The sequence below is a fragment of the Rhopilema esculentum genome, chromosome 13 (genome assembly GCF_057945365.1).
Source record: "Rhopilema esculentum isolate cy_ngs chromosome 13, ASM5794536v1, whole genome shotgun sequence".
Taxonomy (NCBI): Eukaryota; Metazoa; Cnidaria; class Scyphozoa; order Rhizostomeae; family Rhizostomatidae; genus Rhopilema; species Rhopilema esculentum.
Genome location: NC_142827.1, coordinates 6,962,887 through 6,973,660, shown reverse-complemented (window position 1 = coordinate 6,973,660; position 10,774 = coordinate 6,962,887). Strand labels below are relative to the sequence as shown.

The following is a 10,774-nucleotide window of genomic DNA, read 5'->3' as shown; positions in this document are numbered from 1 at the left end:
TTTATTGTGAAACCCAACTAAATAATAATAATAATAATAATAAAAATGATACATTTAATGAAGTGTTTACATAAAACAAAAAATTCACTAAGAGCTAGACAGCTGAGCTTACACTGAAAATCATCAGGGAGTTTCAAGAGAAAAATTTACAGAATTCTCACTGAAGCTCGGGCAGTCGGCAGCAATTACCGGAAACCTTGTTTAACAGATCTGCAAGCAGAAGTTGTCCAATAATAACAAAGTCTCATCGTTGACGACTACGATTGTTTCCAGCGTTAGGCCTCAAAGCTACTGGCGTTAGCATTTAAAATTCATTGCTGTTTTAAATTAGAACAATTAAAATGCTTTAACGTCTTGCACGCCATTTGCAATACAGGCTACTCGAAGTAAAAGCAGCAAAACAATGTTTTGCATTCGACTAGTAAACATATCAATAGTGACATCGACTAATAACCATAGGAGTATTGGCTGTTCTGATTTTGCTGCCCCTTATCGCCTTGATTCCAAGAACCATAGTTTTGTTGTGACGACTGCGAACTCCAGCTTCCGTTACTCTGGCTCTGGTTGTACGAGCCATATGAGCTTTGGCCAGATTGGTACTGTTGGGTTTTCTGTGGTGGACGACTTGGTGGTGGTGGAGGAGGCCTACTGCTCCCATACGCCTGTTTGGCAGGTGGGCCACTTTGAGATCCACTGTAAGATCTCTTCTGACCGGCGCGTAGGTCGTGTCCACCAACATACTTGTGTGATGTAGCTCCCCCGAAACTGCTTCCTCGGTCGAATCCTCTGCCCCCACCTCCAGAATTTCTGTAACGACTTCTCTTTGCTAAAGGAGACAGAAAAACATATTTGATAGCAAAAAAGCAAATACATCAAGAGAGCTGACAACTGCAAAGGCATTCTATTGGATGGCAGCGGGGAAATAGTAGAGGGCGCTTACCTCCCCTGGCTTGCATCGAGGAAGCTAATGATCTGAGCCTATCAGGTACTTCTTGACTGGCGTCCTGCAACACATCAATCAGCTCTTGCGCAGTCTTGCTGTCACCAGCGGTGAAGAACGTGTATGCTGTTCCACTCTTATCAGCTCGAGCAGTCCTACCAATTCGATGGACGTAGTCCTCAGCAGAGTTCGGGAAATCGTAGTTGATAACAAAGTTAATATCCTTAATGTCTAAAACAAACAAAAAATGATAAAATAAGAAAAGCAACGAAAACCTAAGTAAGAAGAAATCAACTGAGTTTATTGTGCACAGTAGGAAATTTTAGCTGACACTGTTAACAAACATTGCGAATGTTCGGCTTTAAGTGTAGCACTTTCCTTCACATTTCCTAAAAATTAACATCGAAATAGATTTAAATAGTAACCCTGGTGCTCAACCCCAACCCTAACACTATATCAGCGAAGCAGTTGTAAAATGTTTGTAACAAGACCTGTGCTGTACTAGAGTCAATCGAAGGAGAAAGCTACACACAGGCCATCGCAGGACAAAAGCGCAGAGATAAAAATTGGAAACAATGTTTAAGAACAACTATCATCAAACGTTTTCTGGTTTACACATAAATGCACCATTGTAATACCAAGACTCATGACATCAACACAGCCATTCACGAACTGGAGGGAGTGCTTAAGAAAAATCTTCCTCACAAGTTAGTTGAATTGAGACCCTGGAAATCCATTTGCCACCGACGATTTAAAGCTATGCATAATACGGCGAACTGGGTAATGAACCCATGGATGTTTGTTTGAAGGCTTAACATGTGTGCCAATCAATATTTAGGTCCCTTAACGACTAATAACCAATAACAACCAGCGGTAACTAAGGTCATTACCAATTGGAAACTAACGTTATCTTCAAATTAAAAGGACAATATCCCTCAACTGGTTGTTAATCTATTTGTAAACAGGTCTGAATATGCCCTTGTTTTTTAAAAGAGACTGATATATTGCTGCTGCTAGAAAATGTCTCGAGGCCTTGAGAACTAAAGTAAAAAACTCCCTGAAATAACGTTTGATGACATATCCCACCGAAGTAAGGATATGACACCAATTCTCATAAATAGGTTCAAAACAGAGTGGTTATTAGTTTGAATGAAGATTATTCACAAAAAGATGACATTTTGACAATAACAGCAGTGGAAAATAACAAACACTGAACTGAAAATAGAAACCATCATTATCTAGCAGCAGACAGTAAGATCTAAATGCAACTTTTTAGGGCCTATAGGAATTCTAGTACCAAGCAGGGGATAAAAAGATAATACTTGTTGCTTTAGATCTACAAGATGATATACAAGGGCATGGATGTCATTGGACAGAATTAAACTGAGGCTAACCTTTGTATACAAATCCGAAACCTAAGTAGGCACACTTGAAAGCCCGCTCGTTGTGAGCTTAGCCAATTAGAGATGTTTAAAAAGATCAAAAAGACGGTGGCAAAATAAAGTGTCTCGAAGGATCCAGGGTGGCTTCACTCCCTCCTCACTCGTTTCTCTTTATTCATGTCATGAACTGGCATGCTAACTTCCATCGACCTGTCAATATAAAACAAAAAGATAAGGTCAGATGGGATCTATGAATAAATTGCAACTGGCGCAAGTTCGTGGTCTAGCCATAAGTCAGCAGCAAGCTCCTATCATGTTACCAACTAAGTTTTGGGGCGCAAAGGTCTATACACAAGCCATTTGGCAGTAACTCATGAAGCTCCAAAGATGCTATTATCAGCTTGGTGGTTCTCTCCTCTTATGACAAAATTTTTCCAAGTAGACACAAAACTGGCTTATAGGCGGGATGAAATTCGCATTGACGTGCAGATGGTACCTATTCAATAACGAAAAATGACATGTTGCAGTATCCAGGGGAAGCTGAGAGGTGGGATAGAAGCCATAGATTGGAAGGTGGGATGGGATTTTCATGTACACATGTACAGATTTCATCCCACCTGCAAGCCTATAGTCTGAGAGATGGGGGTAATTTGGATTGCATAACAGACCCTAAAAAGCCACTATAAGGAAACTACAAATTTTTAGATTTTAATCAAACAGAACAAGAAGAAAACGATGGAGGTGCCAGCAGAAAGAATCTGGGGAGTAAATTCTTGAAGAATATAACAAGATGATAATAATACAGAATACAGACTCAGTATTGATAGAATAGGGTACTGTTTTACAATGCTTGAGAAGGTGGCAACCAAAGAAATTCAATGTGATTGGCTAAGAGATTACAGGTCAAACAAATGAACATGCAAATTGATGCGTTTTACATTCATTTTCGTAATCCATTTCCATATGAAGATTTTTTGAATTCAACCTTCAACTTGATTTTTTTCTTACAATAGCACGAATAAAATTAATTTCCGAAGCAAATTAGACGGAGAAACTAGAAGCTTTCTCCATTAATTTCTAAAAATCCAGTCATGCCAGTTGGCAGGTATGATTGCGCATCATCATGTATTTGCATATAAAAAATGCTTCAAAAATGAAATGCCTATGCAATACGACATTTCAGCAGTTGCTTAATGTTTACCCAGCAATAACTGGAAAAAATATTTTCACAAACAATCATAACGTCAAGTGAAAAGATGACAAGGAGTAAATGTTTATAATTTTCAACAGGGTCGATTTGTTTGCTTTACATATCTACATTTTTCTACTACAAAACACAATTAAATTGTTGTTGCATATTGTATTCATTATAAATAAAAAAACTGTTTGCTGCTCAAAATCATAATGTCAGATATTGAAGTTTGGGAAGAGAGTTCTGGCTGGTCAAGGATGCTTGCTATTTCGATAACTGCTACTCATATTAACAGTTTTTTCAGTTGTTGGTCCTTATTAGAACTATGTTCAGAATATTTGGGGAAAGTTTCAATCTCTGCTTTTCTACTGCTTGCAAAAGGTACAAGCCAAAGAGAGTGTGAGAAGCAAATAACTGAACATTATCTGAAAACTTCCAGAAAATGACCTATGCAATACAGATTTTATCTTTATGGGAATTTCTGTAGCTTGACTGAAATTTTGACAGCAAGTTATATTCAACAGCTTAAAAAACATGTTACCAACCTAGTCCACGTGAGGCAACATCAGTAGCAATTAATACAGGTGCTTTCCCGTCACGAAATTCTGAAACAAAATAAATGAATAGTAACTTGAATGCTTATAAATACACACTTTAGCACTGTCAAAGTTGCACACTGTCAAATAGCACTGTGGAAGCGCAACCATTAAAACCAAGCATACCTTTGAGTACCCAGTCTCTTTCAGGCTGTGATTTGTCCCCATGGATACACATGGCTGGCCATCTAAAAAGAAAATTAGGATTAAAACACTTCACTAAACATAAAATCCAGAATTTAGTATTACAAAAAGTAAAAAATAAATAAATAATGCTTTCAGTATAAAATAAACATTTAGAAGTGCTTAACTACCTATGTGGCATATAGATAGGCTTTTTTGAAAAATAAACTTACCCATCTCTCCTTAGCCTTCGTGTTATCTCATCAGTTTTCTTCTTTGTTTCAGCAAAAACTAATATCTAATGGAAAGAAAATATTGTTAAAGTGTAATGAACTGACGACTAACATGTGTTACAGCCATGCATACAAAAAAGAATACTGAGTTACTAATTAGGGAGACAGACAAAGCCTTTCTCCAGTTAAACTGCTTCACACCTAACAGAACAGTTGGTTTTAACAACATAGTATGCATATCAATCTTGGTGCATGATCTAACAAAAAAAGAAACTCAAAATCTGCAGTCTCACAGTATAAATTGTTATACATTTCAAATGAGTAAGGCAGCAATGGCCGGCAACACTAAGCCATGTAAAATAGGTCATAAGGATCATAAGTCATTCGGTAATGGAAGAAAGTCAAAATGAGAAAAGCATATATAGTTCTTATTTCTTAAGAGCCAAAGTTTAAAAAGCATGTATATGTATGGACAAATATCTAATAAATACCTTATTCTCTTTGTCATCAGACATTATCTCTTCTAAGAGCCTTGACAACCTAAATAAATTAATATATTATTTAAAACACAAATATATAATTCAAAATAATGGCAAGATATAAATTTATAAATTTGTATTGGTGCAAGTATACATTTGTAAGGTGCAAGTTCGTTACATGATTGCCATCTAATTTGATTCTTCTCTGACTGTATCTAAATTCGATTCTTCTCTGTTGCTCTTTGTGTCTGAACATTTTTCTAATTATATATTTTCAATAAATACAATATATATGTAATCAAGGGTAATATTTCAGACAATGGACAAAAATAAGCATCGCAGCAAAATCACTCACTTTTTCTCTTTTTCATACTCTTCACAGACATCAACAATTTGTAGAATATTGTAGTTGGCATGAAGTGTCAGCTTGCCAACATTAACTTGCACATTATCTGTAAGGAAGTCATCTGCAAGACTTTTGACATCCTTAGGCCACGTAGCACTCCACATAAGAGTTTGTCTGTCAGGTCTAATTTGGTCAACAATCTTCCTTATTTGAGGTTCAAATCCCATGTCTAACATTCGGTCAGCTTCATCTAGCACTAAGTATGTTACTCTCCGCAGATTGGTCTTCCTTGCCTCAATTAAATCAATGAGACGACCTGGTGTGGCGATTACTATCTCTACTCCTAAAAATACAAAAGAAAACGTAATTTTAAAGCAAAAAGCAACAGATTGAGCAGATGATTCTTTTCCAATTCATCTGTAAAAGAATCTGCAGTAATTTCATCTACAGTGTCATCTTGATTTTTAAAACAAAGGATGCTTACATCATTCAAATGGATTTATCTGTTTCTACTTCTAGAATTTGGATAAATATATTATCGCAATATTAAGACTATCGCCTTTTATTTGAAAATATGTTTACAATAAACAATTAGCAGAAGACACATACAAGTACAAAAGATTTAGACAGTAAAAACAACAGGTAATAAACAAAAGAGGATTAATCACAAACCTCTTTCTAGGTCTCGAATCTGTGGACCCCTTGAAGCGCCTCCATATACACAAGTACTTTTCAGTTTAGAGGTTCTTCCAAATTGAGCAGCTACAAGCTTTTGATGAGAATGATATATATACCCTTAAATATTTATCTTTTGATACAGAAATGAATATAAGAATCCCAATAGATATGGATATAAAGCTTTTACGCGTACAGACTTGCAAACAGTTTTGGTATGAGCATATAGCTTCTGGATGATTTACCATAAGTATGCTACCAATCAATGGCAGCTGAGAGCATGATACAAAAAAGGTCTAAGTACCTGTACTTGTTGTGCCAGTTCCCTTGTTGGACAAAGAACCAATACCTATGAAAAATAACAATTTTTGGAATTTATGATCAAGGACAGTTGACATTCATTTTGCCAACAAACCTATTCTTGATGTGCACATTTTTCAATTCATTTTATCATTTTTACAAGTAATCTCTTGACAGGATATGTAAACTTTCCTCACAAAATCCCTTTTCTTTTAACTATCAAAATCTAGGGTGCCATTAAGCAAAACAGAAAATTAAGCAAGCTGTGCTGAATACAAGGTCACTTTTCTTTGTGGACAAACACTTGCAAGATAAGACACAAAGCAACAAGCATGGACACAAATGTTACCAGCAAAAATACTTGGACAGCCCTGCAAATACATTTGCTTAGCTACTGATAATTAAAATTTGCTGTAATATGAGTGTAAAATCTAAATATCATCTCCAATGACAAACATAACAGTTACACAGTTTGGAAAGAAAACCCATCACGAAATTTTCCGGCTTATCTGTATGTCAAATTAATTTCATATTCAAGAATATCAATGTTTATATCAATGAGTAAAAACCATACATACCACTGGGCCATCTCCAGGTCTCAAGAGGGGCTGAGCATTGATGTGTACAATGGCAGGGAGAATGAACTGAAAGATGAATAAACAACATCCATGTAAGAAGCTGCTTAGAAAATACCACTCAATTTGTTAATGACAATTGAAATGTGCAAAGGAACTCAGTACACTTAAATATGCACAAATGGTTGATCACACAAATTGAGCATCAGAAACGAGGAATTCAATGAATAATCATACCAAGCAAAATGCAAGGTAATAGTGGAAATTCATTACATGCTCATTTTTAAAACTGCAGAAAAATATGCTATATATATAAGTGTTATTCTTAAATGAGTCGAGTCCAAGATCAAATTGAAGTGCTCCAAATGCAGGTTTCTGTCTTATAAAGAATCAAAGATCTTTACCAAAATAGGTTAGAGTTTAGCATATATTATTTTCAAAATCATAAACAAAAAAATTTCTTTCAGCTCAAGATATATATATATAAGTAAACAAAAAATAACTATATATATAAATATATACACTTTAAGAACAGATGCCTCATGGCATGAAACTCAGAGTTGCAACTTAAAAACTCCTATTCTGTACATCAAATCATATAAGTAGACAAAATATTATTTATGGTCAAAGTCTTACAGATAGTGTTTTTCCAGAGCCAGTACGAGCAATGCCAACAAAGTCTCTTCCTGACAATGCAACTGAAAATCCTTGGGCCTGAATTGCTGTTGGTTCTACAAATCCTTCTTTTCTAATTTCACCCATGACATACTCTAAAAAATGAAATTTTATTTGTTTACAAAAGAAACAATTATCTTTCAATGACAGCTTGTGAGCCACCACTGTTATCTTAGGGTATTATAATACTTGATGCATTTGGAGAAAATTAGCAGTTGATAGAATATAAAGATCTAGAAATCTAGAAAGTGGGCCAAATAGTAGGTTAGGCTGTATAAAGATTAATCATTTCATAGGGAATTATTTTGGCATTGATGACATGGTTAATTGATGACACCAAAATAATTCACTTGCAAAGCATTTAATTAGGATCATAAAAGCCTGTGAAATGGAAGGTCTGAGATAAGGTCCACAGAAGACTCACAGTTTACTCAAGGATCACTGTTATTTTGGCTAGGTTCATAAAGGCAACAACCAAAATAAATTCATGTGACTTTATGAGGAAATTGCCTAGCCACATTATGCTATTTCTAAACCATCTTACATCAAAACAAATGTTTTAACACATGACAGGATGTTTAAAAAATATTTTCAAATTATATATATATACAAAAAAGTCTAAATATATATGTACAAATAATTCAGAAATTGAGCTTCTTGACATTTACCCTTCTTATCGATTATGTAAAGATATGAGCATCAGAAACGAGGAATTCAACTGGTTAATCATTCTTTGCACAAAGCAAAGTAAGCTTGGAAATTCATCACTGCTCACATAACTATAATCTTGTACCTATTTCATATTATTCAAATCAAAATAAATCATTAACCTGGAAACCCAGCTTCTTCAAAGGTAAATACAGGTTTTGGAACATTTCGGCCAATAACAGTTATTTCTTTTTCTGCTCTGTAAGCCTCTATTTCTTGAGTTGTACGATTTTGAACATTTATGTGCTCCCTGTAGAAGTTCTTTTCAAATTCAGAAAGTTCACTGAGGTTCCACTTGGGCTTTCTCAATGTCTTCCCAGGCCCATCAAACTTGCTCCCACTATCAAAGCTACCACGGCTACCATAACTGTCTCTTCCTCTCCCTGAGCCACCACCTCTTCCTCGCCCGCGACCTCCATAACTTCCACCGCCACCTCCATATCCTCCACTAAAATGCAAAAGTAAACAAAATTGAACAAAGGATGTTATGTTTTCAAAATGCATAGCCTAATGTTTTTTTTAATGAAAAGCACCCTTTGCAGAACAAACTAAAAACCTATGCAGACATAAAAGACAGCAGACAATGTTTGCAAAGAGAGAAAAATAACAAGAAACAAGGCAGTTTGGCAAAGGTAAAATGCCACAAGTGACACACAGATTGAGCAAAAGGCTTTCTAGTTTGTGGCATATGTCCTTATTGTGGGGACATTTTTTAATAAAATATGTTTGACATGTAATTGTGTTCATAAGTATGGGCAAAGAGACGGATATATTTGGGCTGCACATGGAACCTACCCTTGTTGCAGTTTAAAACCTGGGTGTGCAGATTTGCAAAATATTGTGCAACAAGCAACATTAAATTCTTGCAAATCATGTTATTATCTTAACATTGTAAGAAGCCAATTTTTGTCCTCTTACAAACCATACTTTTAAAATTAAGTGTATCACCATTGGTAATATGTGGCAAAACTGTCAGCAGAACAGAAACTTGCAAAACAACAGCAGCAAAATTTATTCCCTGGGCAAAACATCGTTTCCCACAAAGCTACCACTCTGTTAACTGAAAGCAAAGTGTGTTTGTTTGCTGAGGAGAAAGTGCCACAGAGAATAAAATTATCAAATGTGCTTGATATTTGCCTTTTTTGCCACAACTAACTAAACTTCCGAAAACTGGCAGCAGCATGCACAACAATTGTGCAAAAAGGACATTTTTGACATTTGCAACAAAATCGCCCCTAATACTTTAGAGGACAATGGTATTTTATTCTAAAACAATGGGAAATGTGATGTCATCTTAATAAAACAATAGGCTTGCCCTCCAATATTTGATCAAGTGTCTGCCCCTGATTGCAGTGGCATTTATTTGTTCCAATGATCATTATGCTATTAATTACCACCATGTAAATGGGGTATGTGTTCATTAAAGGATGTGTGCAATTTAATTAAAGCGTTTGATGTGATTTGCTTCAAGCCTACAATTTGTGTCTTTGATTGAATCATATTTGATACTCAGAAACTGCATATGAATAGGCCTGATCCATTTCTCTTTGTGCATAGCTTTTGACTTTTGAACAGTCTAATTTGAAAAACACACCAATTAAAATTTACCGAAAAATTCTTTAAAGTGGTGGTGATTTTTTCTTCAAATAATTTTAAAACAAAGAAAAACATGGTAAATTGGAGATCTTTAAAATTATTTTGGTCTTATATGCATTTGATAACTGTTCTTAAAAGCCATTCATTTTGCTATTTGCTATTAAACTTGAGGCTCTTCGCTAAAGGGCTAGACAAACCATGATGAAGTGTTGGCTAGCGTTTGATGACGAAATTCATCGGACGGAAGCTACATTAATTGTTTTTCAGCGAAAACAAAACGCTAAATATCATATTTAATACGTTTAATTAGCATTCTCATATTACAGGCTGTACTAGAAAATCACTTATCTAGAAATTAAAACACTATTTTGGCTTTACAAATTGCTTAACCATCAAAAAATTTTAGAAACATGATTTTAAAAACTATACATTACAAAGCGAAGTGAAATAAACTTTGGAAACCATGGTAAATCGATACATTAACTCTGCTACTGTTCTTTAGTAAACCCAACACTTTTGAAACGACGAAATGCTATCATTTCTGAAAAGAAATTAGACACCGTCGAAACCTTTCGGAATGTAAGACGCACAGAACAAGTCTGGGCCTACGAAAATTAAACATCCATTCCCAACAAGTACAACGATTTTTCTTTACAAACAAATTATCTAAAGTCTGCAATAATTGCTTTACCCTCTTTTATCAAAACTTCGATCAAACCTGGAACCCATTTTGTCTTTAAATTTCACTTTATGTTCCCACCGGCCTGTTTCTTTGCGGGAACTTGAGAAAAGATCTTTAGCGTGCGTGACATATGTTACCAACAGCGGATTTGGAGACTGGTAACGAGACAGGGAGCCCAGAACCACTTAAATGGGATCAAGTTGAGGAAAAACAATTTTTAGAGGAAATTCGACAACGATAGAGGATGGGGGCGAGGGGGGAGGGGGCGTGTG

General features: G+C 35.5%; 1 protein-coding gene across 3 annotated transcripts; it reads right to left on the bottom strand.

Annotated features, from left to right (window-relative positions):
* On the bottom strand, positions 1-10,666 carry LOC135691545 (uncharacterized). Of its 3 annotated transcripts, none has more exons than XM_065209418.2 (13): positions 10,512-10,665; positions 8,347-8,672; positions 7,478-7,611; positions 6,845-6,910; positions 6,271-6,315; positions 5,964-6,060; positions 5,301-5,634; positions 4,958-5,006; positions 4,467-4,531; positions 4,237-4,298; positions 4,060-4,119; positions 941-1,171; positions 1-826 (listed from the first exon to the last, which is right to left on the bottom strand). In XM_065209418.2, exons 1-13 carry the CDS (start codon positions 10,547-10,549, stop codon positions 447-449), a joined length of 1,887 nt encoding a protein of 628 aa, XP_065065490.2. In that variant the 5' UTR covers positions 10,550-10,665; the 3' UTR covers positions 1-446. The 3 variants fall into 3 exon arrangements, 2 of the variants coding, with proteins under 2 accessions (XP_065065490.2, XP_065065491.2); XM_065209419.2 differs by having other exon boundaries at positions 10,539-10,652; XR_016144509.1 differs by lacking the exon at positions 1-826 and adding an exon at positions 2,335-2,532 and having other exon boundaries at positions 936-1,171; positions 10,512-10,666.
* Positions 10,667-10,774: the final 108 nt, after the last annotated feature.

Excerpts from the sequence above, each read along its gene's own strand:
- LOC135691545 (XM_065209418.2), bottom strand. The coding sequence starts at position 10,549 with ATGGGTTCCAGGTTTGATCGAAGTTTTGATAAAAGAGG. Across the intron at positions 5,635-5,963 it reads GATTCGAGACCTAGAAAGAG|GAGTAGAGATAGTAATCGCC; the intron begins GTTTGTGATTAA and ends TTGTATTTTTAG. Across the intron at positions 4,120-4,236 it reads AAGAGACTGGGTACTCAAAG|AATTTCGTGACGGGAAAGCA; the intron begins GTATGCTTGGTT and ends ATTTTGTTTCAG.